The 26,241-nt window shown below is 41.2% G+C and overlaps 1 protein-coding gene across 2 annotated transcripts in view; it reads left to right on the top strand.

Moving 5' to 3' along the window:
* The window catches only part of MAP2K6 (mitogen-activated protein kinase kinase 6), a 142,356-nt gene extending 120,810 nt beyond the window's left edge, over positions 1–21,546 (top strand). For both annotated transcript variants that reach the window (XM_064270821.1, XM_003417286.3), the window contains 2 exons: positions 493–538; positions 7,865–21,546. In XM_064270821.1, the coding sequence (XP_064126891.1) occupies positions 493–538; positions 7,865–7,942 (124 nt within the window). In that variant the 3' untranslated portion in view covers positions 7,943–21,546. The remainder of the gene's footprint in view (positions 1–492; positions 539–7,864) is intronic.
* The last annotated feature ends 4,695 nt before the right edge of the window (positions 21,547–26,241 follow it).

Raw genomic sequence — 26,241 nt, 5'->3', positions numbered from 1 at the left:
CAGATTGATTGCCTCTATCTCAGGCTGGTTGGGTTAGGAATATATAAAAACAAATGATCGAAGAGAACATGAATCAAGAAAACCCAGGTAGTTGAACATAGCAAAGAGATAACAAATGTAATTTAAGAAACAACTGTCAGGTTCTTTGCCAGTGGGGTGGATTAAAAGCTGCTTTGAAGGAAAGTAGATATGTTGTTTTGACGTATAATGACTGTAGATCAGAAAAGTTAGTTTGCGTGTCACTATTACAGGACGGAAAACAAACTAAACACATACAGATCTATTTTTCCTGTTGAAGGACACCCAAAGTTAATTTGAAACATAACTTATAAGTAGAAGAGAGGAGGAAAGTGAAGATAGGGAGCCTATGTTTTTAATATATTTTTTAAGCTGGTTATGTTTAGTCTTCTACAGATTCTGAAATCCTACTCTAGTGAAAATACAGATGGTTTCTAGATTTGAATGTGATTATTATTTATTTTTTTCTTTTAGCTTGAAGAAGAATTCCAAAGAAAGGCCAACGTATCCAGAGCTTATGGTAAGTATTGTAAGCGGGGTAAACATGTCCAAACTAACAACTAGTGCAGAGAAAGTAACACAGACCTAAATTATAACAAATATATTAAAAGAGTTAATTTATTGAGACATCAGTGACAGGGATTGAACTCAAGAAGGATGTGCTGAGAGTCCTGTGTTCATACTGTTGTTATTGTTGTTGTTAGCTGCCATAGTCAGCCCCTGATCTGTGGCAGCCCCATACACAATGGAACAAAACGCTGCCCAGGCCTGCACCAACCCCGTGGTTGGTTGCGGATCAGACTGTTGTGATCCATAGGGTTTACAGTGGCAGATTTTTGGAAGTAGAATCCCAGGCCGTTCTTCCCACTCTTAGTCTGGAAACTCCGCTGAAACCTGTTCAGCATCACAGCAACACACAAGCCTCTACTCTCAGATGGGCGGTGGCTGCACATGGGATGCATCGGCTGGGAATCAAATCCCGGTCTCCCGCATGGAAGGCAAGAATTCTACCACTGAACCACTGAAACACCCAGCATTGATATGACATCTTTCTTTAACTTAACTTATGACCAGTTACCATTCTTAGCAATTTTTTTCAGGCTGATAAACTTAATACGTGATCTAGACCAAATTATGTCTACAAAAAGTGCTTTATATCTTCAAATTTTTAAAGATACTGGGAGTCATGAAATGCCAGTACACATTGAAGGAAGACATGATTTAAGACATTTCAATAAGAGGAGAAACTTAAGTGCTGTGTGACTGATCAATTTTTGATAAAATATCCAGGATTCATTGGGTGAACATTTCTGGTGCCATTTCTGCTTTACTTTTGGTGAGTGGCTGGGAAAGAAAGAATCTCTCGGCTTTTTCTGTCTAGACAAAGCCTTATTCATTTGAATTATACTGCCTCACCACTCATGGTTCAACATTTGCACTATCTAGGAGACAAACTGCCACCGAGTCAATTCTGACCCCCTAGTGACCCTATAGGACAGAGTAGAACTGCCCCATTGGGTTTCCAAGGCTGTAATCCTTACAGAAGCAGACTGCCACACCTTTCAGTTGTGATAAATGGAGTTCTAAGTTCATTACAATCGATTTTTTAGTTACAGATGGCAAGAACCTAAAGTTGGCAACGCTTTGCTGTATCTAAGTCTGGGTTGAATGTGGGAAGGGAGAGACACATCTTTTTAGGGGGTGTAAATATAAAATTTACATTTTTACTAACTCATGTTAACTGTCCTTAGATTGGTCTCAATGAACAGGTTTTATTTTTAGCGGGGGAAGGGAAGGTTAAGTTCATACACAATTTCAAAATTATAAGAGTAAACAGCGGCTGGCTTGTCATTGTTAGGTGCCTTTGAGTCAATTCAGACTCACAGTGATCCCATGTGACAGAGTGGAGCTGCCCCCATACGGTTTTCTAGGCTATAATCTTTATGGGAGCAGATCGCCAGGTCTGTCTTGCACAGAGCCATTGGTTGAGTTTGAACTGCCAAGCGCTTAACCATTGCGCCACCAGGGCTCCTTGTAGCTTGCTTTCTGGATCACAGTTATTCAGCAGACGTTAAGTGCTTGCTCTACCCCATCCTACCCACAAGCAGTGCTCAATCCTCCAAACAAACTCAGGGAAGGTGACAGAAGTATGGGTCCCTGCTATCTGTTAATACATGGTGTGGTGAGATGACTCAGACCCGGAAAAAGTACAGATTGGAGATATCAAGCCAGGAAGAGTTTCAGAAGCTGATCAGGAGGGTGTATGACTGTCACAGCCAATCATATGGATTTTCAATTCTGTTGGTCAGACTTTAAGTCTGAACACTTCTTCAGATTGGATGACCTTGAGAAGAGAAAAGGCCTTCTTCCTGAGCCTCCATTGCCCTCTTTAAAAAGGCAGCCCTCGGAGGCATTGGTAGTTCAGTGGTGGAGTTCTCACCTTCCATGCAGGAGACCAAGTTCAATTCCTAGCCATTGCACCTCATGCACAGCTGTCTGTGGTAGTGGAAGCTCTCATGTTGTTATGATGCTGAACAGGCTTCGGCTTTCAGACTAAGACAGACCGGGAAGAAAAGCCTGGCAATCTACTTCTGAAAATCAGCCAGTGAAAATGCTATCGTCTGTTGTGCAACCCATTGCAGGGATGGCGCAGAACTGGGTGACATTTTGTTCCATTGTGCATGGGACAGCCATGAGTCGGAGGAGAACTGGATGGCAGCTGACAGTAACAAGGTGTCTTAGCACTCTGCTTGTTTTATTCAACTAAGATTCATAGTTGAGGGAGAAAAAATGCTTGAGAAATTTTAGCTTACAACACGTTTAGAATGAATATTTCCATGCTGATTTTTTTCTAATAGCTGGCAGAGACCTGGCTACATGTTGTTTTTTTTTTTTTTTTGCTATGATTATGTACCCTTGGCACATGTTAAAATTAACTTCCCGTCAAGTGCCATAGACATAGAGTGATCCCTAAGGAACCAAGTGGAGCCTGTAAGTTTGTTTTAGGAACCTTAGTGGCGCCAGCATCTTTGTAATTGACGACTAACCTAAAGGTTGGTGGTTTGAATCCACCTAGCAGTTCTGTGGAAGAAAGGCCTGATGAACTGCTTCCACAAAGATTACAGCCAAGAAAATTCTATGAGGCAGCTCTACTGTGTAACGCATGGAGTTGCCATGAGTCAGGGGCCAGCTTGATGGCAGCTAACAACAAAAACAACAATTCTGTTTTAAAGTTGCCTTGTTTCGTCATTAATTTCAGACAAAAGGAGCAGATTTTCTAGATATTTCTGGCTATTTAAAATGCAGAACTATTTTTTTATTTTTCTTCTTCCAAGTGGCCTGGAATTAGAGAGTTCACTGAAACACACTTGAGGAAAAGATGCCCAGTTCTAGCTTAGTATTCATTGGCAGCTGTGTTCACGTCTGCTAAATTTGTATGTTGAATTCTACCCTTCCAGAACATTCTAACACTGTGGTATTGAATGGCCGACGTATTAATGTTGTAAGATCGTGTGGATCTGCCCACCTTGTTCTTATGGCATGAGGCTTTGTGGTACTGGGAGTGGACTTGTCTTTAAGACGGTAGCTGTTCTCTGCTTGCCTGTGGAATTGAGGTTTTAAGATGGAAAGTCTGAGTCCAAACTCCCTGACTTTAAGCTTTGGGAAAACAGATGCTAAGAGGCTATTGTTTAGGAAGGAAAAATCCATTTTCCAGGTGAAGGACAATGTTTAGCTACATCTTACAGAAATTCCCAATGTTTTTCTTCTTAGCTTGGAGGGAGCAGTTTATGTCCTTTAAAATAATCTCATTTGCCTCTTCTCTCAAATTTGCACTGGGAGACATGACTCAGGAGTTTTGTTCTTTTAGAACAGGAGTCAGCCCATTTTTTCTGTAAAGGGCCAGATAGTAAGTAGTTTTGACTTTGAGGGCCATGCAGTTGTGGTCACAACTTAACTCAGCTGTGCTTTTCTAGGGTGAAGCAGCCATACTCAGTACCTAAGCAAATAAATGTGTGTGGTGGTGTGCCAGCAAAACCTTATTTCACAAATAGACAGTGGGCTGGATTTGGCCCCTGGGCCGTGTTTTTTGTTGCCCTCTGTCCTAGGTGATGGAGCTGTGGTGGTGCAGTGGTTAAGCATGCGGCTGCTAACCGAAAAGTCAGTGGTTTGAACCACCAGCCTCTCTCTCTGCAGAAGAAAGATGTGGCAGTCTGCTTGTGTTAAGATTACAGCCTTGGAAACCCTGTGGGGCCAGTTCTACTCTGTTCTGTAGTTGGAATCAACTCAATGGCAATGGGTGTGGTTAGGTTTTTTTCCTAGATGATACATATACCAGCTGCCTTTATGTCAGCTTTGACTCATGGTGACTCCATGTGTGCCAGAGTAGAGCTGTGTGCCACAGGGTTTTCAATGATTGATTTTCAGAAGTAGATCACCAGGCCTCTCTTCCAAGGCATCTGTGGTTGGAGTTGAACTTCCAACCTTTCAGTTAGCAGCCAAGTGGGTTAACTGTTGGCAATAGAAAGAAGTGCCCAGGTGATTCAAGTGACTGCCCAGTGAGGTGATTATGTTCTGCAAATATCCTGAGAAATCATAGATTGAATGGCAGTGTTAAACAAGGATGCTGAAAATGGTCGGAAATCGTAGTCTTGAGGGATGCGGTGTTTTTCATGGAATATGAAGACCATTGGTTATTGCATCTTGCCCCTCTGCCCCTGGCAGATGTTCACAGTTCTGTATTTTCTCCATTACAACCCAAAACAAACAAACAAACAAACCAGTTGCCCTCAAGTCAGTTCTGACTCATGGCAACCTCGTGTGTGTCAGAGTACAACTGTGTGCCGTAGGGTTTTCAATGGCTGATTTTTCGGAAGTAGATGACCAAGCCTTTCTTCCGAGGCACCTCTGGGTGGACTGGAACCACCAACCTTTCGGTCGGCAGCAAAGTACATTAACTGTTTGTATCACCCAGGCACTCCTCACACACAACAGTGAACTAAAAGGTGGCAGAGTCCTCCGTTTTTGTACCTCCATCCTGTTTTGAAAAACCTAGCCTGGGACTCTGGTCTGGGGAATCTTCCATGGTGTCTCGTGCATTCTTCTCCCGGTCGCTGTCCCTGCTATTCTTAGTGCATTGCTTATAGAAGGGACTGGGTTCCCTCCCAGCCTTGTACAGCCTCAAAACCCACACAAGAAGGCGAGTCACACTTTCCATTTTGACATGCCTGCCTGCTCTCCCCTCCCCACCCCTCGCTCTCTCAGCATTTTCCAGCTTGGGAATAAACTGAAAGAGGCCTGAGGATTTTTTTGTTTGTTTGTTTTAAATAAAGACTTCTGGTCAGGTTATCAAATTCATCCCCAGACTCAGGCTCTGTGCACTGAGAGCCACCAGCAGAACAAGAAGTAAGGTGGGATTGGCAGGTACTGGAAGCAGACACCAAAACATCTGAGGCTTGGCATGTCCTGTTTTGATAGTAAAAACCTTTTAAGCACATTCAAAGATCTCTAAATGTCAAGAGGATGTGGGAAAGCAAATAAGCATGATGGTAAAGCGTTGGTAAGTGTGCTGCCTAAGTGGTTAGTAGGCAAAAGTAGTGCTGTTAGTCTTCCAGGGAGCTCAGAATGAAGGACCCCCATCCTAGACCTCCAGTTAATACAGCGGGTGGCAGGCTCTCAGCCAGCACTCAACCTGTATCCTCAGAAGGGTCAAGGCAAAAGACTTCTTTTCCATTTTCTGAGTCACAGTACTTCCCAGTGGCCACCAACCTTCTTCAGGGTTTTCTTCCTTTGTTCCTTTCCTATTTCCATTGTTTCTTCCCATGGGTGGGCACCCGGTTCCCCACACAGCTGACTCATCCAGCCCTCAGCTGTCAGGTTTAAAACAAATATAATTAGAAAACCTACAGCTAGGCAACATGAAGGTTGTAAACTAAAACCCCTGAAGTCAGGGGAAGCAGGGTGAGTCACCCACACGTCTGCTTGCAGAGATGCTCATTTTTAGCTGTTCCACTGGTTGTTGAAAATAATACCACCAGACAATCAGGGAGGCGGGCGTGCTAGGTGGATGGTACATGACACTAAACTGTACCTGAAGGAAGTGTCCTTTTTGGTTTGTTTGGTTGGTTCTATTTCCACTGTGAGAATTGTGGATTATGAGCTAATGTATCTCTTGCTAATTAGAGGTATGAGGTTCCCCTGACAGCCGGTCCTCACTGTAACCAAATTGAGTGATTTGGGGAGGATCATGCTGGTCCAGAGAAAAGGGCTTTGTTTCTCTAAGAATTATTTTGAAATAATTCTTTTTGTATTTTATCTGTTCCCCCACCAAAGTGCTGGGTTTGATTTTTTTTAAAAAAAAACAACAACAGGGACTTAAAAAAACTTTATTGTTGTAAAATACACAACAAAACATTTGCCATTTTAACCGTTTGTGAAACGTACAATACAATGATGTTAGTTACATTCACCGTGTTGTGCAATCGTCAGTACTCTCTAGTTCTAACGTTTTCATCATCCCAAAGAGAAACTCTGTACCCCTTAAGCAGTTACCCCCCATTTCCTTTCCGCACCCCCCTCAGCCCCTGAAAACTGCTAACCTACTTTTGTCCCCATGCCTTTGCCTGTTCTAGATATTTCATGTTAGTGGATTCATTCAGTGTTTTGGACTGGATTTTTTTTTTTTTTAAAGTTTAATTAATTTGAGCTGCATGGATTGAAACCATTTTTCCCTTTTGCGATCTTTAATCTCTGAGTTGAACGTTTTCCACCTGCACCCAGAATTTGGCAGTCGACGTTATCTTCCCTATGGATCAGCTCTTCATCAAGGGAGACAGAACTGTAACTGATGGCTGTGGATGGAGCTTAGAAAATGTCATTGTTAACCACTTCAGGCCAGGCCAGCTCTCCGATGCCAAGGGCAGGGACTGCCTTGTACGTTTACAGTTGTACAAAATTAGTTTTTCATTCTTGCCACCATTTCCTAAGAAATGAAAAGTGTAGACATCTGTGGGATTTCTAATGATTTTTCTGTTACACCAGTCTAAAATGATTTTGTGTGGAGGGCAGCGTTATTTGTAGATCAGAGTTTGGCTAATCCTTAACTTTTACCAAAGATGAGATGTACATAGCCTGATTCTTACATAGCCCATTTTTTTTTTTTTTCTAAATCGAAAGATATTCTGTAGTGAAAACATAGAGATATCGAGAAGGAGACATGACAACTAATTAAGGAACCCTGGTGGTGCAGTGGTTAAAGCGCTCAGCTGCTAACCAAAAGGTCAGCTGTTCGGACCCACCAGCTGCTAGCTCCTTGGGAGAAAGATGTAGCAGTCTGCTTCTGTAAAGATTTACAGCTTTGGAAACCCTATGGGGTCACTGTGAGTTGAATCAACTCAATGGCAGTGTGTTTGGTGTTTGGTTTCGGCAACTAAGTGATATCTTTAAAATGCTTGCATCATTAGATGTGTGCTTGATTTAGGAAGGGTGGGAAGAGTCTGGCTTGAACCTGATCCCAAATCCAATTGCCATCAAGTCAGCTCTGACTCATGGCAACCCTGTGCGTGTCAGAGTAGAACTGTGCTGCATAGGGTTTTCGGTGACTGATTTTTTTGAAAGTAGATCGCCAGGCCTTTCTTTCGAGGTGCCTCTGGGTAGACTCAAACCTCCAACCTTTCGGTTAGCAGCCAAGCATTTTAGCCATGTGGACCACCCAGGAACTCCATGCACCTGACAGACCTACTTAATCTATTTACCAAAGAGGCCTGTTTATTTGCTAATGTCGTATATTATCAGTAACCAATTAATTAATACTATGTTTTTTGTTTTTGTTTTTTCTTTTCTTTCCCAGCAACATCCTTTTTTCACCCTACACGAATCCAAAGCAACAGATGTGGCAACTTTTGTAAAACTGATTCTTGGAGACTAAAAACGATGGACTCAATCAATTGACCCTCCTGTGGATTGGTGGGTTTACAGGGTGAAGTGAGTTCACAGAAGCGCCAGTGGAAACTCGTTATTGGGATAATTTAACCCTGCCACTCAGAAGGTTTTTCCCCCAATTCTTCTCCTCCCCTCCCGCCCCCCTCCAGGGGGCCTTGGAATCTATAGTATAGAATGAACTGTCTAGATGGATGAAATACGATAAAGGCTTAAGACTTAAAAAAGGTGATTAAATATTTAATGACGTGTCATATGAGTCCTTAAGCTTCTCAGACTTCTCTTGTTCTTTACGAAATGAATGCATTGGCCCTGGTTAAAAAAAAAAGGTGCTACAGTAGTGATGAAATTGTAAGTAGATTTGTAGTTTGTCCCACTTATTATTTTAATATTTATGTTTAAGCGCTTGGTTGAAAAGATTCCATTTTATGCAAGCAGGAAGATACAAAAGGCAAGGTTGGGTTGGCAATATTTATAGGCCTTTTGATTTTCAAGTTCAATCGTGCCTGTGGTCCAGAAGTAATTATTTAATATGCATTTTTAAGAGTATTATAAAAATATCAGTAAAGAGCTCTTCTTGTGATATGTCTGGTCCAGCTGTTGTGACCACTGCCACCTTCTCAAACTTTCCCTCAGCCCTGGGTCATCACATACGTTATGGGAAGTAGCCATGTATCCCGGTCATACTTTTTCCAACTTTGGAAAACATGAAAATCACTTTTATCACAGCTCAAAGAGCCACGTATTGGGTTCTCTTGGCATCTGTGGCATAGTACTTGTGAATAGTGACTTGTGACGTGATTTTATACCTACCTATTTTTTTTTTTTTTATCCATCTACCTGTACGTATATGTATTTGACAAATCTCAAGTCCTGCCCAGTGGCTTCTGTGAACATCTATATTTAGTAAGGAAGACGTGTCAGTGTCTTGAGGGGAAATATCACGTCAAACCAGACAGGGATTTGGTGCCTTTTTCTGCTTTTTCCTCTTCTACAACATATAAGCCCCAAGGATTGCCTTTGTAGTTATGTGTTGTTTTGCCTCCTTTGGTTTTCTTGTTAAATGAAGGAGCCTTACTATTAATGGGAGAAAATAAAAGGCAGTTAGTAGTTTTTCTTCTACATAATGAGAAGACAATGGCGACAGGGTTGAATGAATTGCTAGGCGTAGACTTGCAAATTTCCACAGGTTGAGTTCAGGGCATGCAGTAACTAGATCCATATAGGAGACTAGCTCCATTGCAAATTCCTAGCAGGTTGATTTAACGTAAAGCTTATTTCCCATGGTTAAATACACCCACAGCTTCTCTGACTTGGGGCTGTAGGTCCTCCAGGGTCAAGGAGGAACGTGGTCAACAGGGAAAATATAGATCTATAGTAATAACCAGAAATTATTGCTTCTGGACAGTGTGTTTACAAGGGTATTCCAGGAGTACAAGAACGGAGAATTTTGATTTTAAAAAGAAAAATTAAGCAAAAAAAAAAACAAAACACTTTCTTTCCTTGCCTCAGGTTCATGAATGTGGACAGGATTGTTCTCTTGAGTTCTCCCTCCTTCCCCTTTTAGATTTTTAAGTCAGTCATATTTTTACCTCTGATTGTATTTTTCCTCTTTTGGATTGCTCTTGACCTCTAGCTCATGGTGGCTGCCTAGTGTGAGCATGGCACCGCTGTCCATTGCTCCATATCCCGTTACAAGAGATGTCTGTTTGATTAAACATCAGCTTCACCAGCTTTGAAGCTACAGTTGTCCTCTTCATTTTCCATGTTTATGGCCATTCACTTTGCCACTTACCTTTCCAAGTCTGCAAGTTTCTGTTTTTGAGGGTGTAGGAGAAAAAAAATCACAAGTTGGGAGTGTTCCTTCCTCTTTCATAAACTGGGTGTATTCCTTGCTTTCTTCACCCAATTTACAAAAACAGAAAGTAGTAGGGGAAAAAAATGGGGTCAGTCCATTATAACTTTTGGTGAAATATGAAAAGCCAAGTCATCTCTCTGGTCTGGTTCAGATTACTCTCAGCTGTTCCTCAATGTGATCTGAAATGTTCATAACGAGGTATGTATTTCTCATGCGCATGTCTTTCCAATCCGTGAGCCCAGTGCCTGAACGTACAAAACAGTCATGGGTAGATAGGGGTAGAGAAGGAGTTAGCCTGTGGTTCTCAACCCTGCTGGTCACGGGAATCACCTGGGAGCTTATGAACTTTGTCAATGCCAAGGCCCTGGACCCCAGAGATTTGAATTTAATTGGTCCAGGGAGGGGCCTGGGTGTTGGTGTTTTTTATAAGCTTTTTATGTGATTCTGATGTGCAGAAGCTGGTCTAGAACCTTTTAAAAGAGAATCTACTTAAAATTACTTTTCTTGAATATTTATAGAGAGGAACACATGACTACAAGGAGTAGCAAGAACCCCATACCTTTCCCTATCCTCACCAATGGGAATGTCTTTGCCACTATTAGGGAAGGCCTGTTCCTGGGATACTGATTTGAAATTTGGAATAACTTTTGCCCATAGAGGTGATATCTACATGGTAATTAAGTATCTCATGTACTAAAGTAGACTGGCTTGATAGCCTTATGAGTCTAAATTTTACAACATGGTTTCTTTGGAGAGTTGTGTTCTTGTAAGTTCTAAACAACCAGCTTCAAAAGAAGTATCTGAGATGCATAAACTCTGTTTAATTTAGGAGTCTCCTGTATATATAGACAAATATGTATGTATAGAGAAAAAAGATTCATATCTGGGGTGATGGTCAAAATATTTAATGCTCTGCCATCATGGACCATCTGAATATCGTCCCTATCTATATCCATCATTATATTATAAAATCAGTATATCTCTACAAAAGAGATCATACTCTTTTTCCAAACGTATTTGATTTGGTATCATGTAACTGTCCATACTATAAATTGTCTTTATATTTATAAAAAAAACTTGTCTATATATTGTTGATTTAAGAGGTATGCAAAAAAGTAATGTGAATGATTTTTAAAACAATTTACCACGTGTGTACGTATCAGTGAGTACTGTCCTTCAGAGTAGCCACCTTGAAAGACTATATATTTATATAAAAATGCTACGAAAATATTTTTGCCACTTCTCTTTCAGACAGGCTTCAGAATCCATCCCCCTCCCATACATATATAGCATGTAGACTGGTCATTTTAGAGTTACTCTTTAGTTTTTGTTTTTAATCCTTACCACGTGTTTCCCTGTTGGGTTCACCCACCTTGTTTATCAGACTGAACACCAAATCGTGTTTGGCAATTCCAAGAAGTCAAATCTGCTGTCGAAGCTGAGGCTTCGTAAAAGATCGTATCATGGGCTCTGAAGATAATTTCCAATGAAGATTAAAAAAAAAAAAGTGTGTGTGTGTGTGTAAGGAAAGTCAACTTTGCTGGATGGAGTAAGTGTAGAGTTTCCCAAAATGGCGACTTAGAAGGAGCGGGAACTCACAGAGATGAATGTATCTGTTGAAAAAAAACATTAACCCCATAGTCGTAGATGTCACACATAGCACTGCTCTGGAAGGCATGACTGCGGTCCCTGGTGTGGAAGAACAGCCAGTGGTTCTAAACTGTGAGTTGTGTTCACACTGGTATACTCAGAACCAATGGGTTAGATAAGTAGCTTCTATCTTGGTTAAACCATTCCGAAGTGGAAATGAGTAGGTGTGGGTATAGCCCAAAATTGGTTGTATTTTGCTGTTCACTTCCTCTGAGCCTAACAAAAACTGCACATGCCAGAGATTCCCAAACTTTGTGTTCGCGGGGCCGTTAGTGATCGAAGTGATCTTTTTTCATGGTGTCGCTCCACCAAAATGAGTACTGAACCGTTGCACATATTCAGTAGTTAGAACCAAAGTATACAGTGAAATCTGAGAGCCGGAACTCGACGGGACTGCCTTGTTTTTTCCAGGTCTCGCGATTTTTCCAGCTTTGACAGCGTGCAGGCTTACCACTTTTCAATCATTCGCTATTAGTGGAAAATATTTTCGTTTTCCTTCTCTGACAGGTTTCAGCCTTACACAGGTTCGGCTCTTACAGGTTTGACTGTAGTAGTAGTTCGCATGATGCCCAACAGATGTCGCTGCAGTGCCCCCGGTTGCCTCAGTGCAGAGTCAGGGACCCATGGATTGAAGTTACCTTATTTAAGGTGCTTCTACTTGGTGAGGCTTATAATGGAATTCTTGGTCACTCAAGTCCTTACTGCTTTCCTCTTTGTGTGTGGTTATTATTATTGTTGTTTTTGGTTACCTCTGGATGATAGCTTTTTAAATGGGGCCCTTCCCTCCTTTCTGTTTATAGTCCTGCCATCACTGGATGTCTTAGTCTAGAAAAGGAGACAGCTCATAGGCCCCAGCATAAACGGGGGCTGGCATGGAGACTAAAAGGACTCCTGACTTCTCCCCAAATGCACTTGATTTAGTATAACTAGGAATTGACTTGATGGCATGCATCAACAGCAAATCACAAAGGAGACAGAAGCTAACGTTTTCCTATTTTACACTAAAAATGTTTTTGTTAACCAAAGGGCTTCGTTAGCTCTGCTCAGAGAAACGATAATGTTCTCACAACAATTTAAGGTCAAAGGATACCTAGTTCCTAATTTCCCATCCCGATGCTTGTGTGGCCATATAACTCCCTCTGACCTGGAAGGTGAAAGTCATGTATTCATGAAACTCACTAGAATTGGTCAGATCTTGTAAAATGAGTGCAACCTCTGTCTTGTGTTGGTGATTTTGCCTTCTTAATGTCATAATCTGTGACTTTACGTGGGATTTTCTGGCTTAATGGAATCTTCCCTTTTTATTGAATTAGCAAGGGAAAAACAATGAGAGTGTCGTCTTCGTAGGAATAATTTTTTTTTTTTTTTTTTTTTACTTTTCCAATGGAAAGTGCAGTTTTCAATTTCCAACCCTTAGACTTGACCTGTTGACACAGAAAAATGCCAGAGTAGACTTTGGAAAGAGCAAGTCATCAAACCTGCTGGAATAGAAAAAAGGTATTTTATTCTAAGAGACCTCGTTCCTCCTGTCTAGGTGTGGGGTGTGTGTGTGTGTACATGTGTGCACATTTTAGCACTGCTAAACATGTTGGCAGTTAAAAATATCCTTTGGTTTTCTCTGGTTTTTAATTGGGGCTCTCTGGATCCCTTTGGGAATATGATAAAAGCTAGGACCTTTTCCCTAGGAAAATGCGCCTCATACATAGAACACATAAGTTTGCAAACATTTTTTGTTGAGGGGGTGCAGTGTATAGACCCCATAGGATCAGTAACCCTTGCACTCTACAGCGTGGACTGTGACATCCTAGCCCAGGGGTTGGCAAACTTTTTCCATGAAGGGCCAGAAGGTAAATCATTTTGGATTTGTGGTCTATACAGTCTCTCACATTTACTCAAGTCTCCTGTTATAGTATGAACACTTCCACAAACGATACCTAAATGGATGAGTGGGATGGCTGTGTGCCAATAAAACTTAATTTACGAAATCAGGCAATAGGCCAGATTTGGCTTACAGGCCATGGTCTGCCAACTGTTGGCCTAGACCATCAAATACAAGACTCCAAATGATTGACTATGTGGGTAGACTTCTTCCATTTAGTCAAAATTTAGCTCAGCTGCTATTGAGGACCATTAGGAAGATGGATGTAGGAAAATGAAATCAGAAAGTAGGGAGAGGCCTGTTCAGTCTTAGGAAAGTTGCCTCTTAATTTCCTCAGTAAGTAGTAATTGCTGGGGAAGCCCATGGAACAATTTGCTTCCGATTAAGCTGAATATTTACTTTTTCTGTTTCTATGCATAGCTAGCATAACTTATTTCACCTTGGAAACAAAGGGCACCCTTCTCTTAGAAGTTAACTACATTCTTGGCTCTTAGCTTCTTCACATTTTCTTTCTCTTCAGTGGTGATTCCTATGCACAGAGAATCAGGAACTCATACGCTAATCCTTTTGGTTTCCTTTCTCCTGAACACTATTAGTATTTGGGAACATAGGAGGCCAAACTTACCTCTGAAGTAGAAGGTGGATACCTCTCCAAATCAAACCAGTTACTGCCAAGTTGATTCCAACTCATGGTGACCCCATTTGTGTCAGGTTTTTTTTTTTTTTTTTGAACTGTACTCCATAGGGTTTTCAGTGGCTGATTTTTTCAGATGTAGATCTCCAGGCGTTTCTTCCAAGATGCTTCAAACTTCCAAACGTTTGTTAGCAGTTGGATGTGTTAACTGTGTGCACCACCTAGGGACTCCAGAAGGCAGATAGAATTCTCGAAATCTTTCAATTTATCCACCTCATGTCTTTGGCCATCTTTTAAGAAAGTAAGAGAGAATAATTTGGGGCCAAAATACTTCCTCTTTGGGGGATTTAATTCTCCAAGCTTTCAGTGTGACAGGAGACTCAGGTCTGCCCCTTGAGTACGGTGCCTGGATTTGAGAAGAAGACGTGTGGTGTGGCTTAGGCCACTCTAACTCCTCTTTTTTAATTATCCATAAATTTCAGTTCCACAGGGCCCATGCAAAATGCCTACTTTCTGATTTTATCTTGATCTGCCAGCCCTGGTTGAGTTTCTGATCCCCAAAACCTCGAGAGAAAGCCCTTTGTTCCTTTTGGAGTCTGAACAACTGTCAATTTCCATCACCTTCTCCCATTACTTGGGTCTTGTTTGCTCTACAGAATTCTATACAGATAACTACCTGCCACAGTTACCTAAGTTCATCCTCCTTTTTCCTTTTTCTGGAACTGAAGACATCTTAGTTAAAGCTTTAGTCTCTCTATTATTCAGTAACATTTTTTTCTGGCCACATCCTCAGGAAGAAGACAGAAATTACACTTAGATGGACACGTGGAAACCCCTTAAGAGGGCATATTTAAGTATTTTATCTGGCAATTTACCTGAAAGAATATTTTCTCTTCACCTAGGGAGACAAAACCAGAATTCCAGAACCTTCGAAATGAAATTACCCTTCCGGGGGGGAAGCACATTGCCACCAAATACACCTCCCACCACCTGTTCCTGGTGTCTGCAAAGGTGTCATTTTTTCTGAGGTGTAGAGAGTCTCTTTTGACAGCTATGCAGATGTCAATTGTACTGTTGCCATTGTTCTAATGGAAATAGTTTGGAATCAGGACTTAGACAAGTGTTTATCTTTTCAGTTCCTTTTTCAAGCAGAGTGCCTCAAAAAGCTTCTTTGTGAAGAGAATGTGGGCCTTAAGTTAAAATGCAAACAAAGTCAAGGACATCTTGTCGGAAATTTGTTGTTTTCAAAAGAAACCAATATCACCTTGTAAACCAAATATGTGTGAAGAGAATTTAAAGATTCCCCCCTCCCCAGCCTAGTTCCCTGCTAAGAACTACCTAGGGACTTGCAGTATCATGACATCATTTGTATTGTCATTTGAACTTGGATGTTAAGCTCTTTATCTGGGGGCGTTCACAGTTAGAGTCTGGGAGATTTGCATTGTGTTCCTTTCTGACAGTCATTGGCAGGGACAGATGTCTTTGTCCCTGTGGCATGCATAGGTTTTCCCTAGTTTAGACTTTTGCATTTCTGAGAGTCAGGGTTCTTTTGAGGAATGAAGCTCAAGTTCAATGGCCTCTTGGACATGGAGCTCAAGGATCGCCCAGGGAAGTTCAGGCACTTACCTGTGTCTTCACAGGCAACAGAACTTCCTGAGTCATCCCTAGAGTTTGTGGCTTAGCCCAAGCCATCAGCAGTATAATCCGTCTTCCTTTGTTACATTTACTTGTTATTATTCTTCCAAGCGACCCGGGCTGACTCATTCTTCTGTGGGCAGGAACTGATCCAGCCATTGTCCTGTGTCAAATATTAAAATCAGCAATTTCGCCTAAATGAACTCTCTTGTTCCCAATTCTTGAAACTGTCTGGAGCCTTGAAGAGAACTTTCAGCAAAACCCGCGTTGAAATTTTGCAGTCTTATCATAAGAACTCCCATTTGGCCTTTAAAGCAGACCCACTGGGTTCGGTAATATTCTAGTAATATTCTGATGGGGCCAGAGATGAGCAGTTAACACCAACTGGTCACTACCGACATTTGTATTGGGGGCTGGAAGTTATTTAAACAAAGCAATTCAGGCCACTGCCATCAGGAGATTGTCTTTGAACGTTGGAGTTTATGTTTGGACAGGGAAGTGAAATCATGTTTGGGGGCTGGGAGAGAAAAGAAATTCAGAGTGGTGCTAAAAGAACCAAAAACCAAACCTGTTGCTATCGAGTTGATTCTGACTTAGGAACCCCTTAAAAGAGCAAGCTTTTCAAAAAGGCTGGCAAGCTGGTATATCCTTTAACTTATTTTCAGTATTACTATAGACATGATCTCCAATGGGAAAATACATCTGAAAGCTAAACCTTTATTATTTGCTTTTCTTAAAAACACTAAGCTATAAAAAGATTCAGAGAGGGATATTACTTTGGATATCAGAAAATTTTCTCTTGCTTCCCTAGTGTTTTTTTTTTAAGTTTAAATAGTTACCATTTTACACTGTGGTACTCAGAAAAAAAAAAAAAAAAAGTAAATAATTAGAGGAGTGAGAAAATGGTTGAGAAACAGAAAAGTGCTTAAAGCAGAGTATCCAACCCATCCATCGTGTGTATCTTCTGGGTAAAGAAATAAGAATGTAAAACTAAGCCCCTTCACCTTTAGTGCTGGTGGCAGCCATTTTAAAGAAAAGGTTACACCAAAGAAGGGTATCTGATGAGCATAATTTTCCGCAATGCAGAGAGCCGTGAATGTTCTTAAGTAATACACTACGGGTCTTCACGGGAACAGCACTGATTTAGCATTTCAAATACAACACTCAAAAGCAAGTTTGATTTTCAGAAGCAGTGAATTGTGGGGAAGTAGTAGGTTTGTTTTCTTTTCCTCTCAAGCCATCTGTCCTGGTGTATGCTCAGTATTTGGGGAGGCAAGAGCGAGGGGACAATAGTGGTTGCCAGACCATGTTCCGTGGTGCCCCTGAGGTCACCTGTCATGAAGGGAGGGGAAAGGCGGTGTGATGGAGGTCAAACCTGGCTACCAAATACCATTTCCTTTAACTAGAAGTCTCTGTGGCTATTAAAGGCTTGAGAACTATGGATAAAATGACAACTGGAAGACCCTAAAATTAAAAAAAAAACCCATTGCCATTGAGTCGATTCCAACTCATAGAGACCCACAGAACAGAGTTGCCCCATAGGGTTTCCAAGGAGTGGCTGGTGGAATCGAACTGCTGACCTTTTGGTTTACAGCCATAGCTCTTAACCACTGCACCATCAGGGCTCCTGAAGACCCTAAACAGCCCAAGAATCCTGAAATTTTGCAGCCAACCATGTCTGTGAGTCCCTGGCTGTATTGGGTTTTCTGGGGGAGGTAGGACAGCAAGAAGTCTTTTTTTTTTTTTTTTAATTTCAAAGTTATGAATCATTTGAAAGGAAAAGTACTCAATCAATATGTGGTGGGCATACATGTAGACCCTTAAGTTGGTTATTTCTGAGAAGTGGTTCAGAATGACCTGATCCTTGTTCACCCTGTCTGTGGTGAGAAATGGCACGCCTGGACTTTTGATGGGTAGTGGAATTTCTAAATTTCTGTGTTTGCAGTGGCAGGAGTTATAATTTTTGTTGATTGGTTTTTGTTGATGGGAAAAAGTAAAACTCTTTGGGCAATTTTGACACAGAGAAGGGTGCTATCTGAAACTCAAGCTCACAAATCTACCCTTGCGGGATTTTACAGAGGTGTCATAAGTGGGAGGAGTCCCTGGGTGGGTACAAATGGTTAGCGTACTTGGCTGTTAACTAAAATGTTGGAGGTTCCAGTTCACCCAGAGACATCTGGGAAGGCCTGGTGATCTACTTCTGAAAATATGGAGTACAGTTTACTCTGATACACATGGAGTCGCCATGAGTCAGAGCTGACTTATAGCAACTGGTTAGTAAGTAGGAAATGACCATGGGAAACTGGCACAGCCATTTGACCAGTGAGTTGGCATCAATTCAGCAGCAACCCATGTGTACCAGAGTAGAACTGTGTGCCACAGGATTTTCAATGGCTGTTGCTTAGAAGTCGATTGCCAGGCCCTTCTTCCAAGGTGCCTCTGGGTAGACTTGAACCACCAACTTTTCAGTTAGCAGCTGAGTGTGTTAGCTGTTTGCACCACCCAGGGACTCTGATACAGTCGTTAAAAGCTGCAAAATACAATGGTGTATCTGTACTGAACAAGGGAATGCTTAGAACCCAAGTGAATCACATCAGGTGCCTTCTACACACACACAGAGTCTGTGGTAAATTCTACAGTAGTACGTTTACCACTAAACCAGTCTAACATCGGGGGCTTCAAAGCAGCCATTTTAGAACACTGTGTCAAAGAGTTAACATTCACGACTCTTCGTAGTGTTTTTGGCCAATCTCTTGGTAAAAGTCATACGAGAAGGGTCAATTAAGGAAATTTGGACAATTTATGTCTCTTACCTCTGTGTTTGATTTATTCTTTAGTCTCCAATTTATTTTCTGAGTGGAGTGATTTTGTATATGAACTGAAATGATATTTTAATACAATAATAGGTATTTTTAGTGGGAAATGTTTATGTAATTAGCTTATACAATTAAAATGTGTTTCTTTACAGAATCAACAAACTGGATCATTTAAGGCTGAAAGAACCGTTAGGGGTCTACTACAAATTCATTATTTAAACACATCAACATTTTTTCTGTACATTTTGTGAAAATCTTGATGATATTTAGATATAGCTTGCATATGGAATTGAACTTCACAAGAATTTTAGTAAAATGGGTGGATTTCCCCAGCTTCTTTTGTGCTTCAGTCTCATAGCTGAAAATGCTGCTTCCATTTATGGAGTCTTTGTAAGAAAAACACACTTGTTTTCTTCCATTCTGTGAATTTTATGATAGACACATTTTATTTGTATATATGACTGTCTTCCTATGTTGCACTTCAAATTTATATTCAGACCATGTTTATTGTAAAGAGAGCTGTTGGGCAGGTGGAAACATGCCTGGTCCTTATAATCCCTTGACCCTAACCAGTTGCTGTTGAGGCAGTTCCAACTCATGGCGCCCCCACATGTATCAGAGTAGATCTGTGCTCCATAGGCTTTTCAATGGCTGAGCTTTTGGAAGTGATCTCCAGCCTTTCTTCCAAGGTGCCTCTGAGTGGATTCGAACCTCCAAGCTTTTGGTTAGCAGCCAAGAACACTAACCATTCGCATCACCTAAAACTCCCCATTGGCCCTGCAGTGAAATAATTCCATGTGCTCGTTAGGAGCCTCTGCTATCTCTTCCTGGTGACTGACATATTCTGAAAAGAGACTGGAGAGGTTGTGTACCTCTATCCTTTAAAACCCATCTCCAACCCTATCAAACTTAGTGTCTCTGGGGAGTTTGAAATATAAGAATGAACACTGTTTGGTGGATTCCCTTATCAACTCCCTCACTTTTACTGCCATGTGCAGTATACACTAGCTTTCCTTGGTGGATATCATGTCCTCTTCGTGAATGGTGGTGTCCTTCCTTTATGAATGAAATAGGCTGAACTGTAGAGTACGGAATTCGTGTCAAGTTCACCAGGTAAGGACCTCAGAAAGCTGTGGTTGGAATGTTTCACTGCATTTGGGATGAATGTTAAATCTGAGTTGCTGGCCCTGGAAATAGTTGAGTTGTCAGCTGCAGAAGGAAAGAAGGAATCTGGTGTATCTCCTTAATTTTGTGTTGTCCTATATGGAAATGTGTGGGGCAGCTCTCTGAAGGCAAAAACATTCCCCATCATTGTATGAGGAAAGGGAAGTTAAGAGTATCAAATGGTACCTTCAGTTAAGCCTTGGGATTGCATTTGAGAATACTTGTTTTATGGAAAAGCACACCCTTGTAGTCTTTGAGCTATTGGATTTGGTGGCTCCATACTTTTCATTTTAGCCTAGCTTTCTTTTTTTTCCCTATGTTACCCAGGTGGCATGTGTGTGTTCTCTTTTCTTTTTTAACTACTTTTCGTAATTGGTGATGCTATCTCAAGATCCTGAAGCCAAGGAACTAATGTTCAGGACTCCGGGCAGATCCAAGTGTTGGTGTTGGTGCAGGTTAAGTTTTGATAGAATTCCCAGAAATATACTGAATTAAAGGATAATGTGGTTTTAGGGAAGTCATGCTTGATTTTAACATTTGGGGAAGCACCTGCCCTAGGTCCCTATTCTTGGAAAATTCACCTTTCCATGCAAATTCCATTGGTAGGGCATACTTAGTAGCCTGGGCGATTGGCCTCTATCAGTCAGTAAACAGGGAATTAGAATAATTGCCAAAGGTGGGGGTCATTTTGCCTTATAAACATGTAGGTCATTCTATGCTGAAATTTCCAATCACGGTATCTTGTAAAAATGGTGCAGGACCAGGAAGTGTTTTGTTCTGTTGTACACAGGATCACTATGAGTCAGAACCAACTCGATGACACCTAACAACATGGTGAAATTTCCAATCACAGTATCCTGTACAAAGCATGACATTATAATTTCCCTCCTCCTTTCTGACCCAAAAGCACAGTAAAGGAAGAAGGCGGCTTGATGTGCGATGAAATATTTACTGTTTCTTTGAATCAGTGTTTTCGACCAAGGGAATGACTGAGATGTAGAACCACGTGGTTGTTACGGAGTAGTTATTTCTCCGGCTCACCTTTTCACCACCCTCAAAAGGAAAATGAAATTGGGAGACCAAGTCAAGCTTGAACTCCTCACTGATGAGGAGCTTTGCCTTGGATTTCCCGTCTCAGGATACTCTTCAGGTTCCTACTGCTGCTGAGGAGGAAGAAACGAGCTGCAGATACTGTAACTGATCTCTGGGTGTTTACGAGTGTGTATATAAAACCTCACACTGTGTATGTCGTGTTCAGTGTTGTGTTAATCTGTGAACTGATGCAAACAACAATCTGAAGATGGAGAAGACAACGATAAAGGCAAAAAAAAAAAAAAAAACCCCAACAACAAAAAACACCCAACTGCCTCTTTCTGTCAAAGCGCTTGCTATGACTTTCATAGCTAGACTTGACAAGTAACGTGAAGTGTTCAGGAACATGGTGGCCTTGAAGGCAATGGCGTGTTGATCTCATAAGAAAATGTACAACCAATAAAAGACATTTTAAAAAGTGCAGTGAGTCTCTGTATTAATTCAGTTCTTCATGGAAATTCGTTGTCCTGGAAATGCTGCTTTTAGGTGACAGAGCCCTCCAGGTAAAAGCTTTGCATGAATGATGTATTCTCTTTTTCTTCCCCTATTTTTCTCCCATCTCTGTCACTCCAGCACTGAGACAGCAAAACTGTATCAAAGACTTGAAGACACATTAGAAAATCATTTTATCTGTAGCGGGCTTCTGACTCGATATTCTTATGGGCAGCTAAGGTTAGACGTGAAGACCAAGATTTCATTATTAAAATCAGTCGGCTTGTGGCATGGAAGAGTCCAGATGGCTTAAGTGCAGGGATTGAGACCAAGACTTTTTGACTTCTGTTTGTTTCTGACATTGAACTACTAGGCCAACAAGTCATTCTGAGTTTTTCCTGTTAACATTAAAGTCTTGCAATTTTTCTCTAAATCAAACTAATATGGATACAAGTGATTACGAGCTTGTCCGCTAACCAAAATGTCAGCAGTTCGAATCTACCAGCCACTCCTTGCAAACCCCATGGGGCAGTTCTGCTCTGTCCTATAGGGTCATTATGAGTAGGAATTGACTCGACGGCAACAGTTTATCCGTGTACTATTAGAAACTTTGCTTTACATAAGCAGGCAGGGCAGTGAGCCATATGCTCTGGGAAAGAAAAAAAATGATGTCAGTACAAGTGTAAATACTACTGGGTCTGCAGAGTTCTCGGATTTCCTAGAAGCTGAGTGACCAGATCTATTTGACTTGTATCCATATTAATTCGATTTAGAGAAGAATTGTGAGACTTTAATGTTAACAGTTTGAATGGCTCACTGACACCAGAAGGCACATGGTAACGGATAGCTTGCTTCTTACTTAAGCAAGTTGATGCTGCTGAGTCAGGAGTTGACTTCTTTAAAAGCTCCTAGTATTTCACCCGAGATTTACATCATTTTAAGGGTTAGAATCCAAAGAGGAGGGCTCACTCTACCTCCACATCACTCAAATGGCTTTCCAATGACAATGGACTTTATTATACCGATTTTGCAGCTCTTCTCCCCCCTGGGTTGTAATCCTTTGTCTTTCTTTAGGCCTAGGACTTCCTTGACTTTAGGAACTTTGTTTTAAGTTACTACAGGTGGTGGAGGTGGTCTGAGCTGGGGAGGAGGTATAAACAAACATGAAGATTTTCAGGCATCACGTGAAAGCTGTTGTTTTATCCACTGTCATTCCTTATTTTCATACTTTGAAATATCAAGTCTTAAGGTATTTTTTATTTGATGGGTATAAAGCTTTCTTTCTTTGCACACCTCCCGTGTTGATGGACACTAATTTACCCCCATTACCCAAAAATTTGTAGGAAACTGAATTAAAGTGGAAAATGGAGAGAGCGAACTGCATTAATAACAAAAGCATTTCAGGGTTGTTTCTTGTTGTTTTGGTTATTTAATAAAGCATAGCAAAGCCCAAAACTCAGTGGCTTAATACAAAAATATATTATTCCTCACAAACCTGAAGGTTGGCTGGGCTCAGCTGGGTGATTCTTGCTGGGGATCTCTCATGCTGCAATAGTCAGATGATGGCTGGGGCTGAAGTCATTGAGAGCTTCTTCTCTCAGATGTCTGGTGCCTGATCTGGGTTGGCTGGAATAGCCTGGGGCCAGTCAGGGATCTCTCTCCATGCGGCATTTCTGTGTGACTAGGTTGGGCTTCCTTATTAACTGGCAGGTTATTATTATTATTTTTTTTTAGTTGGAATCCTTCATTGCTGTTGGTTTTCTCCAGAACTGGTGATCTAATAGGCCCAGGCAGATGCTTCCAGGAAATCACAAAGCATAACTTCCATTGTAAATACTGGGAAGTTATGTTTCACAGAGAGGGTATTTTTGGAAACTAGCTACCATCCTTGGTTTAAATAGAATATACACCTACTCCTCACTTATCGATGATCTCATTATCCAACATTTTGCATTTATGATAATAGTGAAAAATCTACTATCTGACTATTTTACATATTAACATCGTATATCTGGCAGTAACCCTTTCATGACCAGTGGAACATATAGCATCACCTAAATTTTCCACTTTTCAGGTCCATAGTGACACATTTGTCCCATGTAATATTTTGTGATCTGATGTGGTCATCCTCCATTTTCCCATAACTCCGATTTTTGCATAACGCCCTGGTCTTTGGAACCTAACCATGCTAATAGGTGAGGAGTGGGTGTACTAGTAAGCTTTAAAAACTGACCTTATCCCTCTTTTCCTAAACTGATGGCCAAGGGGCAGTAGACAAAATGTCTTAAAATTAATGAAACTAGTTTTCATTCATACCAAAAAGACCAGATGCCATCAGGTTGATTTTGATTCATGAGTCCCTTGGGTGGCACAAATGATTAACGTACTTGGCTACTAATTGAAAGGTTGGCAGTTTGAGTCCACCCAGAGGCGCCTTGGAAAAAGGCCTGAAATTCTACTTCTGAAAAATCAGCCGTTGAAAACCCTGTGGAGCACAGTTCTACTCTGACACACATGGGGTTGCCATGAGTCAGAATCAGCTTGACATCAGCAACTGGTACAGACACATGTGCACATATACTCCCATCTTGGTGGAAATTTTGATTCCTTCCTTTTGATTGTTTTGATGAATATCCTTATTTACACATTTTTATGCACTTGTCTGATTGTTTTGGAGAATTTTTAAAGAGCTGACGGATCTTAGTCATTTCCCCCAGGGCTGAACATCAACAATGGTTTCACTTACTTGTCTCATTCTCCTTCCATCCTTATGGTGTCTACTCCTTTCTTCATGTCCGGTCTTAAACTAAGGGACCAGACTTGTCTGGCAATAAACCAAATTTGGGAATTTGCGGTGTGGAGACTGGCCCACACGATGACGTGCTGATGGTTCTAAAGGCAATTGACTGAGAGAATAGAGCATAAGCAATGTTTTCCAGGAATATCGAGAGGAAGAAATTTTCAGTAGGAAGTACTGGAAGGAAAAGTAGAGAGCATAGGAACAGAGAGACAGAATCTGCTTCTACGGAGTAAAAGGTTGTATTTAAAAAAAAAAAAAAAAACTTACAGTTTTGGTATAATGACTATAACCAAGAGCCAATAATAGTGAAGACCAGAATTTCTAGTTGGTCTAGTGGGCACTGTTCCCATTTAAGACCACCTAAGTCTTCACTGAAGCTCAAACTGGAACTGTGAGAACAAAACTAATTACCACTTATCTGATGAGTATCAGCTCTGGAAATCCTTTTCAGACATGCTGCAGCTGTATTAGCTGGGGAAGTTATACACTACGTTGGTATTTGTCTTCTGCTCTTGCTCTTCAATGCTACACCATCATGCCAACACTTTAAGCTTATTAAAATGCAGAAAGGCGTGCCCCAGGATCAGAATCTGGATTGCAACAATATCCCCAAGGTGACTGCTATTCACATTGGCGTTTGAAAAGTGCTTGATTGCTCCTCCGCTTAAGGTCCAATTGTCAGACCTCAAGTGGTATTGCAATTCATTTTGAAATTTACCCCATATCACACAGAGACGATGCCTCTGGAAGTGATAATAGTTAGATTTATAAAGTACAATGTCTACATTGTGTGGAGGCCTATGTGTGTTTAAGTATATATTTGAATGTATTAGCCCTCTGATGTTTGCTAAATGCAGTTTGCTTTCTTCTTTTCATTGCCAGATTATTAACGTATTGGGGAGAAACAAAAAGATCCTTATCCTTGGACATTTTTATTCCAGTTGCAGATAAAATTATCTTATAGATTCCCAATGAAATGCCAATTTAGAGATGCAGAGCATCCTGTGGGCTTCATAGTGAAGAAGGTCGAGGAGATGAAGGCCAGGAAGCTTAAATAATGACTGAAAAGATGGCTACTTCCACTGTTCCCAAATTCAGTGGCTTTCTGGTATTATCTGGGCCTTAAAGTGCAGCATTTTGGGTTTCTGTGCACTGCCTGCTGAGGCAAAAACTCTCTTGGCACATGGCGTTCTGTGTCTTCCAAGGAAGGACAAGGAGCAGATGAAAAGCGTAACGATACTTGCCTAAGAATAGACAGCTCAGCTCAAGGCAGTCAGTTTTCCTGTGATCCAGAGTGACCCGCTGGACTGGGAAGCAAAGAGTTGTTCTTAAACAAGAACTTGCTAAACCACTTGACCTTTTCAACAGCTGCAGAACTGTTTATCAAGAGCATGCCATCTCTCTTGGCTCCTCCAATTTGGCAGCCAAGAAAGTCAAGCCAGTGACATCTTGTGCTTTAGAAAACTTCTGAACAATTCACAACTTCAACCATAAAGTGACTAAATTAGTCTCGTTAGTCAGATAAGGATCTTTGGATGGGCCATCTTCTCCTTGAGCTAGTGGGCTTTGGGGACTTGTTCAATGGAACCAGATGCATCACTGCTTGAAGATAAATGTAAATACTGATTTGTCAGAGCCTCCAATTCCCTAAACTATAACTCACAAAGAAGAATAGATTGAGGGTGTTTCAAACCACAAGCCTAGGGCAAGTGGTAATGTGTGTTTGCCAACAACAAAGAGCAGGAATTCTGTTCATTTCTAGAATGTAAGTAATTTCTGGAGGAATAAAGGAGCCAGCGAGTTTTAATTTAGCTTCTCTGAGTTTTTTTCTCTGAAAATCATGTTTGCGTGCAAAAATATCCATGATTCATGCCTTACCCTTGCAGGATAATGTGAGCTGAAATTGGACTTGATAATGCTAATAAAATGGGTGAAGAATTATTTTAAAATAGTGAAAGTGGTTGCAAAATAACTGAGCAAGAAGTGGAGCTGGAGTCACTATTGAAACAGGAGGGTTCCAGTCTAGAGCCACGTAGACTTGTTTAAAACTCTAACTCTATGACTTATTTGCTGTGTGATCCTGGACCCATGTCTTAAACTCTCTGTGCCTCCATTTACTGAAACCCTGGTGGTGCAGAGGTTAAGTGCTACTGCTGCCAACCAAAGGGTCGGCAGTTTGAATCTGCCAGGTGCTCCTTGGAAACTCTATGGGGCAGTTCTACTCTGTCCTATAGGGTCTCTGTGAGTCGGAATCAACTCGACAGCACCGGGTTTGGTTTTAAGAGGGAGATAATAATAAAAACCAGTTGCTATGGAACAGATTCCGAC

The sequence above is a fragment of the Loxodonta africana genome, chromosome 18 (genome assembly GCF_030014295.1).
Source record: "Loxodonta africana isolate mLoxAfr1 chromosome 18, mLoxAfr1.hap2, whole genome shotgun sequence".
NCBI lineage: Eukaryota > Metazoa > Chordata > Mammalia > Proboscidea > Elephantidae > Loxodonta > Loxodonta africana.
This window is presented reverse-complemented; position numbering and strand designations above follow the sequence as displayed.